Here is a 21,437-nt window from a genome sequence, read left to right on the forward strand (position 1 = left end):
ACGAATTGGCTCTATCATAGTTCTATGTCAGGATCCAAGAAGCTTGCCTTTCACACATCTCAGTATGATGGATAGAAAAAATGAACTGCAATCTAAACACTTGCCCAAATATTTTTAGCATAAGAGAGGTTGGCCTCTGTGTTTTCTGTCACAGCAGAACTCCATACAGCCTGGGTCAGCTTTGTTTAGGGATGTAGTAAGCTTTGGTTCACTTTCAGAAGTTTTAAAATGTCACCCCCACATTGATGTAGCTCTAAACAAGCAAATCCAGTGGCAAAACAAGCAAAGGAGAAACATATTACTTTTTTTTAAACCATTTAACTTAGGTAATGATAAAAATAGCAAATAGAAAACTAATTCTCTATTCTCTTAAGGAAGCTAGCCAACAGCAACCTAGAACCCCGTTCCTGACAAATAAATGGCGTAGCATGTTGCACGTAAGTTCAATAATTTCCATTTATGTAAGCAACATTCGCCATTCTTAATCTGAAGCATGAAAGTATAAAGGAAAATGAATTTCACAAGACATGCTTTAAAAATTCTTAGTAAAAACAAACATCAGTTCTATTCTCAATGGAAAAAAAAAAATCTCCAGAAAGGTTGATGTTCTAAAACTAAAAATTCTGAAAACGAAATTTTATCATTGGTAAATTTTCCTTCTATATGAGGGAAAGACAATCTGGATTAGGCTCACTTGCTAAGTGAGCATTAGCTAGGTGCTATATCCCATTGACTGGTTCTACAGAAACTAACAAATATTTTCAGATACAGAAACACCTCCCCCTCAACTTCTCCCCCCCACCAAAAAAAAAAACAAAAAAAAAACCATGGATAACTGTAGATTTATTCTAACAGTAACAAGTAACCATGGACTACTTCAAATCCAGGACTGGATATTCTAGAAGTTTGAATTCTTCTGTTTAAACAGGAACAACAATGTAGAGGATTCATTCTTTTTAAAAATTCTAATGAAGGGCCATAATTACTTCATCCCCTGAAGGATTATTAATATCAGGGGAAGATGCTTACTGAGTCAGTGACATTCAATGGATGAAAGTATGAAACACTGAAGGGCCCACCTTACAAGATTGATAATTAGTTTTCAAATTACAAGATTCAAATTAGTTTTCAAATTGTCATCTAGGAAAGAGGAAATGTTGGCATCAATTCTTTTTTAGAAAACTTATTCCACATTAAATATTAACTTAATGAAAGTTTCCTAGTGTTGAAAAACGTTTATCTTTAATTCATGGAAAACAAATGGTAACACTTTCAGAAACATTACAATCATCACTTAAAAGTGATTCACTCATTAAAGAAGTACAAGCTATGTTATACAAGCAAGTTCCTATTTCTACCTATTTTTGAAGCACTGTTTAGAGAAGAAATGGCTAGCAGCTATATCAGCAGCATGAATTTAAATGTATAGCCTCCTGTATGCAAACAGTATTTTAAGGTTGTTTATCGATTCAGAGGTTTTTTAATACTTATTTTTCCCAGCCACCCACTCCTCCTGTATTTTTCTTACATATGTGTTTGAATTGCTCAGGTGGGAGGCGACCTTAAAGATGATCCAGTTTGAACACCCTTGCCATGAGCAGGTTTGCCACCCACCAGATCAGGCTTCCAGGGCCCCATCCAACCTGGTCTTAAACACCACAAGGGTAACCTTCTCTGGGTAATCTGTTCCAATGCCTCACCATCCACTGAGCGAAAAATTTCTTCCTAATATCTAATCTTTATCTCTCCTCTTTAAAACCATTCCTCCTTGTTCTGTCACTATCACTATGTGTAAAAAGTCAGTCCCTGTTCTGATTATCATCTCTCTTAAGTACCAGAAGGCAGCAATGAAGTCACCCCTGAGCCTCCTCCATGCCCAGTTCCTTCAACTTTTCTTCCAAGGAGAGGTACTCCAGCCCTCTGATCATCCTCATGGCCCTCCTCTGGACCCTCTCAAACAGCTCCATATCCTTTCTGTGTTGGAGGCCCCAGGCCTGGATGCAATACTCCAGATGGGGCAGAGCAGAAGGAGACAGTGACCTCCCTCATCCTGCTGGCCTCCCCTCTTTCAATGCAACCCAGGCTAATGTTTACCTTTCGGGCTGCAAGCACACACTGCTGTCTCATGTTGTCCTGCTTCAAGTCAGGGATGAAACTAGATAACCTCCAATGGTCCCACAGATTATTCATTCTATGTATCTAAACTTGCATAATGGTGAAGAGAACTTGATGGTGAAAAAGCATGTTCAGGTGAGCAGGAAAGATACAGTAATAGCCAGAAAAGAGGCTAAAGATTTAAATCAGCAAAACAAAACAGTGTTACCCTCCTTCCTCTGCCTCTCCTATTCCTCTGGAAAAAGTATTTTTATTGTTTTATTAAATAAAGGAGTTAAATTACATTATTACTTTAGCTAATAAAAATCCAGCCATTGCAGGATTTTATGTATTTACCACTAGAACTGCAGCCAAGAAGACAGAAAGCCTATGGGAAGAGATCTTTTTTACAAAGATGGTAATGCTATAATAAAGTTAACAGCAAAACTTACTCATAGACCTAAAAGGCGCTTCTTCAAAAAGCACTATGCTGGATATGTAATTTCATTTAAGACCAACTAAAACAATCACAAGAATTCTTTTTACACAACAGTTATTTCTTAATAAACTGAATTCAGCTTTCAAATAATGATAGTTTTGATTCAATCATTTTTCTTTCCAGCTTAAAATACAGTTGTTGAAAGAATCTCATTGACAATATATATTTAACTTTACATTTTAGTAAACATTCAAATGTTAATCATTTGCCAACTTACATAGCTCCATTAGTGTAGACTGTGTCGCTTCCTTCCACATACTGAACCTGGGTTGGGTAGACATGCTGTACTTGCTGTACAGTTTGCACTTGCTGCACCTGAAAACAACATCATAAAATAGAGATACTATGATAAAAAGAAGGACCAAAGCTTCAGTGCATTTCCTGGCTTCTAAACAATATGGGAAGTCACTGTTCTTGTAATTACAAAAGCTATGACACAGTACAGAAGAATACTGTTTTTACAAAATGCTTATATTTTAAGTCTAGTATAAAGAATCTTAACATTGAAAATGAATGTTCATGCAGCACATGTACTTCACTGCTAGAGACAGAACTAACTAAAAACATAAAAGGATAAAAAAAATCATAAGTATGCTTTGCAACAAGGAATTACATTTAGTAAAGAGAAAGGTATCCTTTGACCACAAGTGCTTTCCCTTATTCCACTTAAATCTGAATAATACAAATCTTAATATATAGATGTAATGATGTCCATTAATATGTCCAAAAATACACAGCTACAGTGTGCTGCACTAAATTCAGAAATAAAAGTTGAGATCAAAATAGTTTAGCATTTGTTTAATTGGAGTTAAACTACAGTAGTAAGAGGCTTTTTCGAGTAATGTTTTGACTCAAAGGTATGCCAATGGATAAGAAACCCCATTCTGTGTAACACTTCTTCAAGAATATCAGCAGCTACAACACACTCCAAGGATAGCTGTTTCTAATGTTAATGAGATAAACAAAAAGGAAGCAATAAGTTGTTATTATTTTCATCTATGTTGCTAAGATAGCACGTCTGCCTTGTTAAAGCATATCATCGGACAATTACTTTGACTCATATGTTATGTAAAGCAGCTTCGGGTTATGCATATTTCCTGTCTAGCCTTAATTTTTTGTCTTCTGCTATAGCAGAGATTAAGAAATCCATATTTTACATGAGCTATTGTTGAGAGAAGCTGTATTTTTGCTCAAGTGCAGTCTAGAATCTAAAGGAAGTAAAATGACTGAAAGACTTCATAGATAGCAAACCTTGCAGTAGGAACTGAATAAAGCAAGTGACAGTGTGCACATTTATGCAGTAGATTTTATGTAAACTATATGTAATTGACTGCTGTTTTTCTCAGATGTTTTGCTACTTCATCATGATCCAGTTGCACCTGAGAATTGCAAACAGCAGACATATTTGAGTCTCAAACACTTGATGGATCATCTCCCAAGAGCTCTATAAGAATATTTTCATTTTAATACCTTAACTCCATAATAGTCTAGAGAGTTTTAATATAATCATAAATTTCATAGAGTACTACAGTATTGGCTCAGATTGTGAAAGGAAAATCTAGATCTTCACAGGAAGTTTTTCTTAGTTCAGTATTAAAATCCAAATTCAGAAAACTAACAGTGTTTTGAATCCAGCTTTACTAGAGCAATAGAAATGGTGATGCACTGTATGATGGTTAAAATATCTATAAAAAGTTAAAGCATTCTGATTTGTCACATAAATCATCTATATAATTGGCATATAAACCTGAAATACAAATTCTCCACTTCAAAAAGAAGGCTTTAAGAACATTTCTGAATGTTCTTGTAAATGTAAAATGTTTACGTGCCTCTCTGTGAAATATAGATGCCACAGATCACAGTGGTTTCAAAGCCTAACTCTAAAAGTATCTCTTCTTTTTTGGTGATTCTAGTTCTAAAATGACCGGTAATTGATGGAAGAGTGATCAGAGCACTTCCTAACTCACATATTGAGAAAATATCTTTAAAGCAGGCTTTGTTCTTAGAACCAGTAATTTGTCACCTGTTATGTAATGGATTTGTTCCATTTTCTGTCCCAGTAGTAAAGCTAGAGAAACGTGAAATTATGCCATTATTAAAATGTTTCCATTCAACCTCTCCCAAAAAGCACTTCACTCCCTGCTCAAATGCACTGAACATGGCTTACTCACTATGAAAAAAACAACAGAACACTACTGTGTTTTATTAATAAAAGGAATTTATTTCCTCCCCGCAACCTGCATACTTCCTGTCAGCAAATGCAGATCATGTTCCCAATTTGTACAAGCTATTATATTCTTGTCATAAGAATATAATGCTCTTGGATGCAAGCTGCTCCCATTTCAAAAACTTTGGATACAGCACTGTGCAAGACCATTACCATAGTAAAGAGAGGACACTGCAAGGAGGAAGAGTTTAGAATATATAGAAGGTTTTAAAGCTTAGCATCTGTTAGATTATCAGTATCTATTAGGAAACTGAAAGTTTTCAAAACTTGTTTAATTTCTGATTTGGAGAAAAAAAAAACAACCCAACTATTCAAAGAGTTATAGAAGAAAATATATAAAAAATGTTTTTAAAATTGAATTATTACAAACTTTTTTTAAAAATACACTATCTATTAGCCTAATATGCAAATACTACCATTATTAATATTACCTGCTTAGACCAATAAAATATTTTTTTTTCAGTCAGTATTACGGAATGGTTGAAATACAGTCCTAATCAAAACATCTTACTTTCCTTTGTGGATCTAGGCACTTTTCTTCTATTTTTTTTTTTCTTCAGTTACTTAAATTAATTTAAGCGCCTTTGGATTATTATTATTTTTTCATTCATCTTCAGGGAGGGAAAAAATCAAGTGCATACATATATAAAAGTATTTTAGGAGAATTTATCTAGCAGGAAACTAAACACCACAGGAAAAAAAAATCATTGTTTATGTAAACTGCAAAAAAAAAAATGTTTTCTTCTATTTATCATTTTTTCTGCACATTTTATTACGTGCAGAAAACAAGAATGACAGAGAGAACATTTAACTGTTACCTAAATGAAAATGCCTCTCTTGTACTAAAAAAAAAAAAAAAGAAAAAGACAACACATACCCGCAAAACTCCTCTAAGAATTTAATTGTTTCAGATTGAAAACACAATGAAATAGTTATGAAATATTTATTACTAAGTATCAATGCTCATATTTAATAATTCTGTGTTCTTGGGGTGGACTGATGATTCAGTTATCAGAATTGTTGTTACTGTCAGCTAGAGAAGAGAATATTAACTGGATGGCATAGGAAATAATGGGTTAAATAAGGCCAAACAGAGGATCTTTCATTCCTCTTGCTTCAGTGATTCTAGCCTGAAATAACTGGAACAGGATTAGAAGTAAGCAGCTGAAATGGTCCAGGAGAACAAGAGAAAAATGAAAACTTATTTCAATATGCATGTGTTATAATTACTAGTTGAAGAAAAATAAATTATATTCTTAATTATGAATTCTGAAAGGAACAAATGAGTGACTAACTTATGTTGTATCTACAAGAATTTGTCAAAAAAGAAAGTGAACAAAAGCACTCTGAAATGCAGAAAATACTTATAAGAGTAAAGGAAATTCAAGAGAGAATTTTGATAAAGTGCTGATGTTCAAAGCACTAGTAAACAAAGAATAGAAAATCAGAGTGAAATATATAAAGAATTTTAAACCTCACTGTAAAGAGAACATATTCACAGTGTCTGTGCAAACACTTACATATGCATTATTTTCTATCCTTAGCTATAAAAATAATTTTTGTACTCTCATTAGTCTGGAATTCTTTTGGCAAACAAAATATAAATAGCATATGCTGTAATATTCTAAGCACATTGATATGTATATAATGCTTAATGAGAGCTTGTGATTATGTTTCTCTTATGCTGAGCATGATTTTGCATTAAGACTAATTTTGATTAGCAGAAGTCTACATCTCCAGTTTAATGAAACAATTACTTCATGAGGTGATGGCCACAGTGCATGCTGACTACAATAATTGCTTTGTTCAACTTTAGATGCATTGATATATTTTTATAAAACTGACTATATGATTATTTTTGTTTTATTTCTTCAATCCTTCTACTCTTCGTGGCTTAAAATACAAAGTGCAGTTAATTTTTAATCTTTAGAAGTTTGCTGTTCTGTGCTAAAGCGCCTGTCAAAAAAACAATGATATGTTAATGAAAAATCCCCCTATTTGAGGAAGCAAACTGAGAAAATTCCTTCAACTATTAAGACAATTTAATTACACTCTCAACACTTCGGTCTTACTCTTGATACTTTTTGCTTGCATGTATACATTTTTGTTCAGTCACCAATCTCCTCCATCATAGTTTAACAGTGACTGTTTCTGTGCAGCACAAAACCAACCACCGCCACTGCAGTATTGAGTAAAATGTAATCTGAGATTTTCAGTAATTGAATTTTTATTTTTTTCTGCTGTGGAGTTCCATAGTAGGGTTTTATGAGATCCATATTTATACTAGCCATGTGAAAATTAGGGATTTGTGTTAGCTGAAAATATCAGGAGGTACTCTTCTGCTCAAAAGACACAATGATTCAATATAGCTGTAGAGGAGAAATGTTCTTATTCCATCCTTATGCAGTGGCTCCTATTATGGGCCAAAATTTTATATTTGCAAAAAAATATAGCATAGATACATACAGCAGAATTTGAAGAGTGGTGTCCTCAGGAATCACTACCAACGCCCTTTAGTATCTTAATCAATGACATCGACAGGGAGATTGAGTGTACCCTCAGCAAGTTTGCAGATGACAACAAACTGTGTGGTGTGGTTGACATATGTGAGGGATGGGATGCCATCCAGACCAAGACAGGCTTGAGCAGTGGGCCCAGGTGAAGTTCATGAGGTTCAACAAAGTGCAAGGTCTCACACTCAGGTCGCAGCAACTCCCACTATCAGTACAAGCTGGGGGATGTAGGGATGGACCACAGACCTGCTGAAAAGGGCCTAGGGGTACTGGTGGATGGCAAGCTGGACACCAGCCAGCAATGTGCCCCCACAGCTCAGAAAGCCAACTACAGCCTGGGCTGCACAAAAGAAGTGTGGCCAGCAGGTCAAGGGAGTGATCCTTCACCTCTACTCTGCACTAATGAGATCACGCCTGGAGATCTGCATCCAGCTGTGGAGTCATCTGTCCAGGAGTGATTACTCTCCCAGAAGAAGGCCTCAAAAATGACCGAAGGGATGGAACACCTACCCTATGAGGACAGGCTGAGAGAGCTGGGGCTGTTCAGCCTGGAGAAAGCTCCAGGTAGACCTGATAACAGCCTTTCAGAGCAACAAGAAAGGAGAGAACGGGCTCTTTTGCAGGGTCTGTTGTGATAAGACAAGGGGAAAATGGTTTCAAATTGAAAGAGGGGAGACAGGTTGGATAGAAAAAAAAGTTGTTTATGATACGGGTTGTGAGGTATTGGATCAGGTTGCCAAGAGAGGTGGTGGATGTCCTGTCCTTGGAGACACCCAAGGTCAGGCTGGACAGGGCTTTGAGCAGCCTAATTTAGATGCATGTGCTCCTGTTCATTGGAAAGGAGTTGTACTAGATGACCTTTTAGGATGGAATCCAACTCCAGTAATTCTATGATTCTATGGTTCTATGGTATCTTCTGAGCATTGAAAAAAACACACTGGTACTGTGACAGTAATTTCAAATTCTAAAATGACCTTATAAATTAAGAACTGTTAATAAATAAAAATACAAGTGAAAATACAGAAGTTTCAGAAACCACCACACTGTTGTAGATAGACAACTGCACATTACAGTATCTAGAACAAAGTAAAATTCCAAAAATGACCTATTATTTTAGTAAATAACATTCATTTAAGAATATAATCTGAATGTGAATATTCATGCACATGTATTGTGAATACAGCTGACTGTATTATTATCAAGTATGTCTTATATAAGCCATAGGAAAAAAAAAATGTATACCTTATATGTTATTCACCTAAAACCTTCCATTGCATTCTCAACATTTGTAACTGAATATGTAGAAATAACGAAGCCTCTGTCTCCCATCAGAAGAATGATTTTTGAAACCAGCATTTTCCCTCCTTATTTTCTTTAGGCACAGTGGCTTGCTCTTAATGAATATACATAAAGCTAAATATTAATTCTTGGCAAATGCAACTCATACATAGAAAATTCTTTAGCATAGATCACATCTACAACTTCTCCAACAAAGTGATTGTTTCAGTGTTTGATGTTCCTTTTTTTTTTTTTAACCCTATAACTTCACATTTTCTAATGGCATACCACATTCACATCCTCACCCTTCCTTTTACCCTCACCACACATACATATCTTTTAGATTACAGATTTACTGAGAAAACATCAGCAATTTTATTTTCTTTCTCTCTAAACAGATATCTCCCACATGCCATGTTTTAATTATTGCAATACAGTTTGCATTGACTGTTCCACATGCTCATTTACTCTTTGATCCCTGCAATATTTTGCAAGAAACTCTCTTTCTTGGCTCAGATGATCCATTCAGCTTTCTTTTTTGAAACACTATGTTGATTCTGACTGTTAGACTTCTAAAAAAAATATAATTTAACATAAACACAATGAAAAACAATACAAAATACCAATGGAACATGGAATTAAAAGGGAATACTCTGAAGCAGTAGTACTAAATGAAGGAGCTGTAGCAACTGTCAGTTTTACAAACTTGCATACTGCAATAAGAATAAATCTAAGGCCTAATCAAGCAAGGAAAAAAACCTAATCCACCCCTTGACTTCTGTATTTTGATGTGAGTATTACACTGATAAATTGGAATAACATCCAATAGAGAGTAGATGATATAGCTAAATGCATTAATAATGTGGGAAAAAGATAGAGCCAAATATATTCTACAAGTTTTCAGGAAAGTAGTAATTTTGCACAAGCAAGGTCTATAAACGTCAAAGCCAAACTCATTCTTTAGCTGATAATAGAGAAATGCATAGAAGATCCCATCTTTACAGCTCAATTAGTACAGTGATTAGAACTAAGGAAGTGTCTTATATGCCACTAACTGGTTAGTGATATTCCATCACACTGATCAGACCTATAAATGGATCAAATCCAATATGTGAATTAGATCACCATAAAGGTAACATATTTGATTTATTAGGCAAGTCTGTATCACTCTGTATAGCCATGTCTTATCTGAAAAGCTGAAATACAGAAGTAACGAACAGCAAATCACATTAATTACATTCAGTAAAGATCTGTCATAATACATGAACATAAAAAATATGACAGATTATATAGATCATGTTTCATAAGGAAAAAATATCCTATAGTTTACAGAGCTTAAAAAATAACTAACCAGACAAAATCTCCTGAAGAGGTTACTGAGCTCAAGCATCCAGAGGGCATCAAATAAAGACTGACATACTATCAAAAGGTCTTTATTCGAATCAATGTTTATGAGAGTAGTATTTTAGAATTGTACTTGATAAAACGTTGAAAAAATAATTTAGAGAACAGATTACAATATTTAATAAATTACTTCCTGTTTCCATGTTAGTGATTCTGAAATTGTCAAGTCAACTTTCGATGAAAACCAGTATCAGATATCACTCAGATTACCTGTCACATGGACAGCTAATTTCTGTGTAATCAGGAAAAATCTTGGACAACAGTCATGGCTTTCATATTTAGTCCCTACTTTCAAACTTCTAGTTTTCCTTTTTCCCTCCCATTCTCATCGAGCCTGTGGGCACTGTGTAAGTGACTGACCACCTCATATGAGAGAGACATGAACTGTGCTGGCTGTTACACAAGTCTTCCTACTTTTCTGGCACATGCACATAATGAATTACATATTGCCTTATCACAAATACTTTCATGACAATGTGTAAAGATCTGCAGTGAATCAAGCATTTTTTACATTTATATTGCACTTGCTTGGAACTGCAAATTAAAGAAGAAATCATATAAGCAGCAGTATCATAAATGTATTATATAAAGGCATAAATGTAAATATTCAGTAATATAAATTTGATTTCTATTAGTTATTCCATAAAGTATAGAATAATCTACTGGCAGAATCACACGGAGTATTACTGGTGCTTGCCAGATGCCTTAGCATAAAGAACAGACCCTAAAAACAGCTTGCCTTCCTAGGTAGCTATTTTAATTCCAGCAAAATAAAAACATTAAAGCAGGGCAAAACAGTTCACTTAGCAGCCTTCTACAATATCATGTTCTTCACTACACTGTGAAGAACTACCCCTCCTGATTTTTTTTTAATCTTCCCACAGCTCATAGCCACCTACCTGTTGCTGAACTGGTACTTGCTGTACTACCTGCGTGGGCACTGCTGCCTGGCCAGCCACAGATGTCTGTAAAGTCACAGTTGAACCTGTATCCGACCCAGCTTCTGATGTCTGCATCGTGGTCTCTGTGTAAAATTAAGAAGCAAAATTAAAAGGTTAGTGTGTCTATTTATTTTATTATTTTGGCACTTAGTATAGCACATCAATTTGGGGGTTTTGTTACCCTATTCGGATCATAGAATCATAGTATCAACCTTGGTGTTAGCTAAAAGGATTTTTCCCAACTAGCATACAAGATACTGCAAATGTTTTTTTTATCTTAGTATCATCTTACTTATGTTCAAAACGTCTTTTATTTACATATGCAGAAATATCTCACTTAGATATCTGCGTTTTGTCACTTTGGGACAACTCAGCAGTAAGCAAAGTCTTCTCTAGACTTGTAGATAGCTGGTCAATATTCAAATCTTTTCCTTTTCTGTCTTTCTAAATTACATTAAAAAGTCTGTATGAAATTCAAAGCTAAACCAACAGACTACAGAGTGAAGGGATATAATCCGGAAAGACTCTGAAAAGCATGTAATGAGTCACAGTGAAAAAGAACTCAAATAACCTTCAGTAGAAAGTATTAAATCAATCATTGTAGTTGTAATTATGAGAAGAAGAAACTCATTGCCAACAAAACCATACAGAGGTACATAAGTAGTAGAAAAGCAGCAAGAACTTTGACACCGACATTTTAAAAGGAACAACTGGAATCTGGATTCAACACAAAAATTGTGAGAGACCAAGAAAATGCCTTACAAAGAAAACTTATTATCAAAAAGACAACTGGGGAAGGCTTTAGGAAATATACAGGGAACTATGGGATTCTTCAATTTTGTGTAGCAGAAATAGCAATACAATGGACTGGAAGGCAAACCAACATTAAACGAAAATCAGGAAGTAGATTAAAAAAATAAAATAACTGCAGTGGGTTATTAACCAGTATGAATAATAACCATTTGAGGCAGTTACTTCATTGCCTAATACCTTCAGAACAGAAGCCTGTGTACTTCTGTGAAGGATTATAGTGAACAAATACACAGTAGTAGTGCCTAACCTAAATGCTATCCAAAATCTGACTTGCCTTAATCTCTATTCATCTATATTAGTACCAGCACATTTTGTCAAGCTGAGGACCAGTATCACTAAAAATTAGTACTATTACAATCCACACTGAAGTAAGTTCCTATGAAAAGTCTAGATACAGATGGCTAGCAGGGAAGAAAGTATCATTTAATCTCCCCCAAACAAAGAACTCCCTCCAAAAAAAAAAAAAAAAAAAAAAAGAAGACCTATAATATTTTCTGAAACAAAACCATCACTGAAAATGTAATGACTCAGGGGCATACTAAGTCATAGGAGGAAGAACTTGTTATTGCACAACTAAACCTAGAAAACTCATCAGAAAATTCAATATTCTCCTTGCTTGACTACTGAACCAGCTGCAATAATAGACCTTCCTTCTTCCTTTCAAAGCTGTGTTCCAAAGTAGCTTAACCTGATTTAAAGCCAGGTTTCTGCAGTCCCTCCTCCTGACTCACTGTGCATGCAAATTAGTTTGCGCAAGAAAGAGGCATATAAATTTGGCATGGGGTAAGGGACAGAGGTAGGACCTTGCCAGTTGGGAACAACACTGGCTTAAACTTTGTGGATCCATGCCTATGGTACATGAGAGATTTAACTGTTTTTGAAATATTCTGACGGAAAAACTGATGATCAAACTTGTCTGAGGCAAATCAATAAGCTCTCAAAGTTATTATGATGACTGAATGACTGACCTCTATATTTTTTTACAGCACACCTGACAAAAATTAGAGTACAGAAAGAAACCAGACTTCACAGATGACTACTGAAATGATAAAAATCCTAATTAAATAAGGACTTAAAATTCTAATTAAAAATGGGTGTCCTCAGGATAAATGCATTTACCGTGAAAGAGCAAATTCCATCCCTTTTTTGTGTGTGTTTGTAGAAAACACAACATAAAATCCAAAATAAAATTATTTAATTTGAAGAACACCATTGCATTTCACGTATCAGTCTATTTTAACTGAATAATATTAACAAGAACAGTCAATTTCCAGTAATACAGTCCTGGAAGAAAATTCTGTTTTCTAATGCGATCATTTTTTAAAATGAGTTGTAGGTACACAAAATCAAACTTCTCCACATTGTAAATAAACTGAGTTAGAGAGTTAGAAAACTACTTTTTGCAAACAAAGGCAAAAAGAGAACTTATGTTTTATATACATATGCCTACAATTATCTATGGCAATAATATACATAACACTGATCATCATACCTTTTGAAGAGAGTCATAGCACAGCACAATAGGATAGTGAGTGTTTTTGGGGGTTACTAAAACATAAAAATTGTTGTAACAATAACATTCCCAGTGGAATACTAGTATTTTAGCTCTAACATTTTACTTAACTTTTGCTTAGACAATGTAACCATTTTCTAAATTGAACAAGGCAAGTTTTAATCAGTTCTTGCTCAGCATAAAGCCACTGCAAATAAGAAAAAAAAAACCTAGGTAATAAGTTTGAAACTCTTAAAAGAAGAAAAACAATGAAACTAGCTGTTACAGGAAATTGTGAGCTTCAGTTTGCATTTAATCCCCTTGCAGATGATCTTTCAAATACTAAAGCCAAAGATTTTTGTAAAGAAATATTCTTACTACTTACTTATATATCTTACTTACTGCTTAGAAAGCAAAGTTGACTATTAGCAAAAACTTTTTTTTTTTTGTATTGAAATTATTTAGAGAAAAAAATACTATTTTGCATCTCCATTAGGAAGAAAAAGTGATCAATCAAAAAGAACTAAACTGCATTATTTCCTAACACCCGTTAGCTTTACTTGTAATTACATGCTGTTTTCCCAGTTACAGTATACAAACATATCAATCACTGGAAGCATGCTAACTACAGTCAGATATCCATATTGCCTCATCTATGTTAATTACCACACCACATCTCAGACACAGTTCTTGATCATTACAACTGCAATTCAAGATGCTCAAAATACCAGATTGGGGTTCTTCAATCTAAGAATGGAATATCATACGTTCTTGTCTTTGCAGCACTAGTTAGGGAGAGTGTCTAGTTGACATTAGTGCAGAAAAAGAGCAGCTTTGTGACAAGAACAGAGGATATCCAGATTGTAAGTCAGTCATCAGTTTCTGTGGAGAAGCTGTGAGACAGGCAGACCACAAGTGCCAGTGCCAGATGACAGCCTGCTGTCAGGCACTGAAGGATGCTGAACAGGGTAGCCAAGAATCAGGTACTTCGAACCCAGTCCTGTAAGTGACAGTGTCCACAGTAATAATATATAAGACATTATAGGGACACATGAGAGTAAATCGAGAGCTTTGTGTGAGAGAACTCCAATGGAGAACTGAAGACATGTCTGGGAATCCCATGGCCTGTCCTTGGACAACCCACAATACAGACAGCACTGCTACACTGACCTGATAAACTTCAGATTTTGTCGTCTCATCAATCTATACTTGGCACTGGTGAGGCTGCACCTCAAGTACTGTGTTCTGTTTTGAAGACAGAAGTACGAGAATGACACTGAGGTCCTGGAGCATATCCAAAGAAGGGCAATGAAGCTGGTGAAGAGTCTGGAGCACAAGTCTTGTTAGGAACAGCTGAGAGAACTGGGATTGTTTAGTCTGGAGAAGAGGAGGCTCAGGGGAGACCCTACTGCCCTCTACAGCTCCCTGAAAGGAGGTAGTACTGAGGAGGGGATTGGCCTCTTCTTCCACCTAACTAGCCATAGGACAAGGGGTAATGGCCTTAGGTTGAGCCAGAGGCGGTGATCATAGTGCACTGGTGACTGAGTTCATTTAATCTTCACGCTGCCAGTTTGGTGCCAGCTATGCATTTAAGCATTAAGCCCATACAATGTGATTTGCTGCTCTACCTCAGTGTCACAGTACACTTCTACTGGGGGATGAAAAGCTGTGAAAGATAAAACCGTTTTTCTTTTCTGTCTCAAAGCTTACTTTGTGAGGCCCTGCTGGTGATAAAAGTCTAGCTGACAACTGCGAATTATCTAGGGGGGCGAATGATGGGTGTCACCGCGCCACAATACCTCTGCTTATGATTGTAAAGATAAGCAGAATCGGGGGACAAGCAGTCTCTTTTGGAGGTGCAGCTTGAAGGAGCTGACCACTGCAAAAGGTGATAATGCTTGTGCACGGCAATGAAGGCACCACTCCCTGCTGGCTTATCTATTGGGCCAGGTATGTCACACCAACAGAGAGAAAGTAGAGGAAAAAACAACTGAGAAATGGGGGATAAAAGGCCCTCACTAAACTAAGGACTTTGGAGAAGAACTCCCAAAGAGGGGAAAAACCTGTTTGGAAGAACACCCCTCCCCCCCCTGCCCCCCCCACCCGGGGCCTGCCTGCTGCAAAGCCTCCTGGCTTCCTCCCATCCCCCGTGGTGACTGGACAAGTTCCTGAGATCAATGGACCTACTACGAATGACGTTGGACACGTGGTGGTGACTATCTCTCTCTTGCTCTCTACAAACCCCTTGCTTTTATCTCCTTTCTATCGCCCATCTTCCCTTCTCCATATCCCTAAGCAACTACGATTTGTAATAAAGTGGTCGGGCTAACATTTGACCCGTTGTGTCTTAATCTCGCTGTTGGGTATACATATATTAAAATAACCTCCTCTCCCTCCTATAAATTGGAGCATGACAAAAGGATTGAGCACAGCCCCACCGAAAAGGACTTGGGAGTACTGGTGGCAAGCTGGACACCAGCCAGCAACATGCCCTCACAGCTCAGAAAGCCAACTACAGCCTGGGCTGCACAAAAGAAGTGTGGCCAGCAGGTCAAGGGAGTGAAGTGATCCTTCCCCTCTACTCTGCACTGGTGAGATCACACCTGGAGATCTGCATCCAGGTGTGGAGTCATCTGTCCAGGAGAGACAAAGACCTGTTGGACCACACCCAGAAGAAGGCCACAAAAATGATCAAAGGGATGGAACACCTCCCCTGTGAGGACAGGCTGAGAGAGCTGGGGCTGCTCAGACTGGAGAAGACTCTGGGTAGACCTGATAATGGCCTTTCAGTATCTAAAGGAAAGCTACAAGAAAGAAGAGGACAGAATCTGTTGTGATAGGACAAAGAGAAATGGTTTCTAACTTAAAAAGGGAAGATTTAGTTTGGGTAGAATTTTCCAGAAAAAAGTCTTCTTCAGGGAGGGTGTTGAGGCATCGCAACAGATTGCCTGGAGATGTGGTGGAAGCCCTGTCCTTGGAGACATTGAAGGTCAGGCTGGACAGGGCTCTGAGCAACATCTAAATACAATCTAAATACAGTTCTTCACTATGACATATTATACCTTACAGACTTATTCTTGCAGATGCCACATAGAAAGTATGAAAGTAAACTTTTATTGTCTTCCTATTCACAATTAGTTTTTCTAACATGTTCCTGAGTCACCCAACATATTTGTTTTATATTGCATTAGTGTTCCTTGAACACATTTTGATTATCTAGATTAGGTCTCTTCATTTCTCACCTCCGCTACATATAAGCAACAGTACTGTATATTTCATCAGAAAAGATACCATCCTAGCCTAATGGCAGTCAGGTGTATCACAAGTAACAGATGCTTGTTTGATAAAGATTCTTTTTATTCTGGCTAATTAAAGAGTTGGACACACCCACCTGTTAATGAATTTGCTTTGTATAGCCAGAGCCTGCTGTATCATGTGGATGGAAGCTACATAGGGCACATTTTGAAAGAAAGCTAATTAACCCCTCCAAGTGAGAAAAATACATTGCCCAAGCCCAGCTGCTAAATGTGATGAGATTACTAGTTCTTCAGTCTAGCAGACAGAATACAAGCAAAGGTCTTATGAGGAAAATTACCCCTTTCCTGCATATTCTGTATTTCTCATTGTCTGTTAAGTTCTCTTGCACTTTTTATACACTCAGATTCAATGGGATTTCCTTCTGTTTTCTAGACTTGAAATATCAAGACGAAATGGTTGAGTAGTCTAACTCTTATCAATTACTAATCAAACAAGATTGTTAAAAAGTGTCATATTAATGGTTACTATTTATTTTGCTACTGGACTACTTCATGCTGAACTAACTTATTTTTTAAGCTGCTAGAGTTTTCAAAAGTTTTGTTCAGCTACGTATGTACATATGCTTTATTGTCTACACAAAATAATGCAGCAAGGCAGAAAATAGGAATGTGTTATTTACTTTTAAGTGTGGTAGGAAATTTCTTTTTTCTTCTCTTGAAGGCTAAATAAACCAGAAGGTAAAGTGAACAAGACCTTGTAATAACATGCAGTAATGATATGCTTTTAATGGTCAGAATAAAAAGCTTATCTGCATATCTTAAGCATTTATAATGATGAATCATCAGTACATTTATGAAGAATTTCTAGCTATATAATGTGTTTTCACAGCAAAGGAAAGCTTCTTAGAACAAATAATCCAACAAGTAATCCAGAACACTTGTTTCCTGACCAATAGTATAAATTGAAACAAGTATTAATAATACCCTAGAGTTTTAGATAAGCATTCCTTTTTAATATTTGTGTAAACAAATGTTTTATGAATAACAGCCTTCAAACAAGAGATGCTGAATGAATACAAGGAGCCAACTGTAGTTATTAGCTGTAAAGTAGGAAGTTTATACATGCTATTCACAGTGACAAAAGGTAATATTGTAAGTACTTGTAGAATATTAACATATTTCCATGTTCTAACACCAATTTCTTACTAAACACTGTTTGATTGCTTGCCTTAAGATTCTTACACCAAAGCAAGCAGATGAACACTGCTGCTATAAGGATGAGTTGCTAAATATTTCAGTTAACAACATGGATTTCATTAATCTTTTAATCTTTTTAAGGATCTATGGGATGAGTGGTGATTAACTGACTGGCACAGAATAAAGAATATAAAATGATACTGTGTGTTCACATATACTTTACATCAGCATAATGCTACAATAGCAGAGTAATAGCAAGAGGAAGCACAGATATACACACACTGGAAGGGATCAGTGGAAATGGTTACTGTTGCCAACTCCACCAAAAACACAGTAATAAAAATCAAAAACGATGTCAGTACTATCATATTAATTAAGCATCTAAGAAAAATACTTGTTAACAAAGTCAACAACTTGTCAACAATTTCATAATGAAATTCCACATTTCCAGAAGATCACAGGGAACAAGCACATTGACACTTCGGCTGAATGACTGTCATAATTCTTTCATTTTCATCTACCTACTAATTTTATCTGCAAACACTTCAAAACTGCATTTGCTCCTGCTAGGCAATATATCAATATTACACATCTGGCCTACATATCAATACACATCAGCAATAAGATTACCTTCACAAACAATAGGACAAAACAAAACTCCTGAAGAGGTGTTTTACTGAAATAATATTAGCAGGTACAACACTTACAGAAAACAAATCTAGCAACTCATCAGTTACTTTAATTCTATTACCAGACTAATCTTTCAACCAGAGATTCTGTAAGTGGAAAAAGTGGCCAGAGTTACCAGCAGTTTTGTAAGAAGGTGGTGGACTGAACAAAGGGCCTGCGGTGAGATGAATGAAAGGCAACATGTAATCAACAAAACAGGGCTTAAGTGGTACAACCTCAAGCATTTGCATGTAAGCAAGAAAGTCCTACAAGTTACCAGTATAGATAAACCACTTACACCCCTACTGGGCTGGGTTGCTGCTCTGAAGTGCTTGTACACGAAGGCACAGAGCATGAGAAACAATGAAAAGAAGTTAGATATCTGTATGCATTTCCAGGGCTATCATCAGTATTGCAAAGTATACCGAATTCTTTATATAGTGCTTCTTTTTCAGTTCTTGCATTTCTCATAGGACGTAGTCTACTGCTTTAGTTAAAAAATTGCGACTGGATATTTTTGTTCAGATTAATAGCCCCGGAAAAAGCAGTTGAAAACAAAAACTGGTCAGAAAAAAAAACCCAGTCGGAACTGCCCCTGGCTCAACTTAAGGCCATTACCCCTTGTCCTATGGCTAGTTAGGTGGAAGAAGAGGCCAATCCCCTCCTCAGTACTACCTCCTTTCAGGGAGCTGTAGAGGGCAGTAGGGTCTCCCCTGAGCCTCCTCTTCTCCAGACTAAACAATCCCAGTTCTCTCAGCTGTTCCTAACAAGACTTGTGCTCCAGACCCTTCACCAGCTTCATTGCCCTTCTTTGCATATGCTCCAGGACTTCAGTGTCATTCTTGTACTTCTGTCTTCAAAACTGATCACAGTATATGAGGTGCAGCCTCATCAGCGCTAAGTACAGAGGGACGATCACCTCCTCAGTCCTGTTGGCTACTCCATTTTCAATACAAGCCAGGATCCTGCTGACCTTCTGGGCCCCCTGGACATACTGATGGCTCAAGATGTCAGCTAAAACCCCCAGATCCTTTTTCTCCACACAGCTCTCCAGCCACTCTGTCCTAAGCCTGTAGTGATGCTTGGAGTTGTGACTGAAGTGCAGGACCTGGCACTTGCTCTTCAATGATGTTGCTGAACTTCATACAGTTGATCTCAACCTACAGCCTATCCAGATTTCTCTGTAGAGCCCTCCTACTCTCAAGACATATCAGCACTTCCTCCCATCCTTGTGTCATCTCCAAACCTACTGAGGGTGGATTCAATCCTCTGGTCCAGATCATCAACAACGATATTAAACTAGACTGACCTCAATATTGACCCCTGGGGAACACCACTCATTTCATCACTCAGTAGATCAAAATATAAAATGGAAAGTTAAAGTATTATAGTCACTGGAAACAGCTACTTAGATTAACAGAGTAAACGATATTTACAGGGAATTGTTTCTGTTCTCTGTGCATTACATCCATGCTACACATTTTTTTGGTATACATGTTTGTGATGCTTCCTGCATTATTTTCACAAAAGGGTTAAAGCTGGAAGGGACTTCTGGAGGTCTCCTGGTCCAAGCCCCAGCTCAAGCAGGGGCACCTACAGCAGTTGACTAGGACCGCACCCAGACAACTTCTGAGTATTTCCACAGACAGAGACTCCACAGTTTATCCAATGCTCTGTCACCCACACAGCACAGAAGTGCTTCCTAGTGTTCACACCAAGCCTTCTGTGTTCAAGTTTGTTCCCACTCTTGTCTTTACCTCTTGTCCTGTCACTAGACATTACTGAAAAGATTCAGATAAGCTTCAGCCCATAACATAAACAACCTGTGATGCACTGTGACTGTTATTAAATAAACTGCCATTATTATTACTGATTACTTATTTTGTGATTACCCCTACAGGCCACTTAACTCTTTGGGCTTAAAAGTTATTAAAATAGCAATAATCTATGATAATTTCCAAACCCTCTACTTAGCCATTTCTTCAGTAAGTACATAGAAGAAACCCCTCTCATCCTTGGATTATTATCCTGATTACTTTATTAACTTTCTTCTTTTCCTTGCCAACTCAGGAGCAGTAGAAGACAAAAGATGATGGGATGAGTTAAATCAAGAAACTGGAATGGTACAAGTAGACAAAACAACACAGGTTTCACCCACCAGCCACCTAAGTGTAACAGATTTGGGTTCACATAAATAGCATTTGGCTAACTAGGAGTTCTAGAATCTTTAATGGCTGGATAGTAAAGAGAGCTTAGAGGGATTAAATAATGATTAAGAGCTCTTTAAGGGTATTTTTAGAGCATTCAAGAGACGAAAAGTGTCTCAATAGTAGAAGATTTGCTTTAAATTTAGGACTATGTACAAAATTAAAGATTAAACAGCTGAAAGCAAAACAAACCATCATGCTACTGCTACTCTATGTCAAATTAGAGAACACCAGTTCTAATAAGAAATTCTATGTATAATGGGAAAAGTAATAGGGGCACCTTTACCTTAGTTTTGAACAAAGATTGCTTCAAAGCCTGCTCATCATAGAAACATACTCCAAATGGCTAATGCTTTGTTTAAATTTTTGAAAAGTCAAAGTAGTTGAAAACATTAGAATTGATGTTACATGCTCACACACAGCTCAAAAGATTTTCAAGCAGAAAGCACTGATCTTTTTTTCATATTATAATTCAAACACATTCAATATTTAATTGAAGTGCTTAGAATATTACAGTACCTAGATAACTATGTGATGTCACCCATGTATAAAATATCTTGAAAGTAATTGAAATGCATATTTAATCTTTGCCATATAGTTGAAAGGAATGCATTACAGTAAATGTAAATTTTATATACTAAAAAATACATGTTTTAGTAGTTAGCAGCAGCCAACAAAGCTAAGTCTATGACAGCTAAGTCAAATAAGTGTGTTTAAAGAAAAAAAAGTATGACACGTCATCACAGTACTGTTCCAGCTTTTGGACACTTAATCTCCAGTGATTAATCTCCACTCCATTTCTCTCCATTTCTATCACTTTTTTTTTTTCTTTTTTCTCCTGACTTC

General features: G+C 36.5%; 1 protein-coding gene across 9 annotated transcripts in view; it reads right to left on the minus strand.

The window, feature by feature from the left end:
- RFX3 (regulatory factor X3) overlaps nucleotides 1-21,437 on the minus strand; it is a 130,960-nt gene that overhangs the window by 50,119 nt on the left and 59,404 nt on the right. For all 9 annotated transcript variants that reach the window (XM_015280206.4, XM_040656271.2, XM_046905747.1 and 6 more), the window contains 2 exons: nucleotides 10,915-11,039; nucleotides 2,811-2,908 (listed from right to left, as the gene is read on the minus strand). In XM_015280206.4, coding sequence (XP_015135692.1) covers nucleotides 2,811-2,908; nucleotides 10,915-11,031 — 215 coding nt within the window. In that variant the 5' untranslated portion in view covers nucleotides 11,032-11,039. The remainder of the gene's footprint in view (nucleotides 1-2,810; nucleotides 2,909-10,914; nucleotides 11,040-21,437) is intronic.

The sequence above is a fragment of the Gallus gallus genome, chromosome Z (genome assembly GCF_016699485.2).
Source record: "Gallus gallus isolate bGalGal1 chromosome Z, bGalGal1.mat.broiler.GRCg7b, whole genome shotgun sequence".
NCBI classification, from domain to species: domain Eukaryota; kingdom Metazoa; phylum Chordata; class Aves; order Galliformes; family Phasianidae; genus Gallus; species Gallus gallus.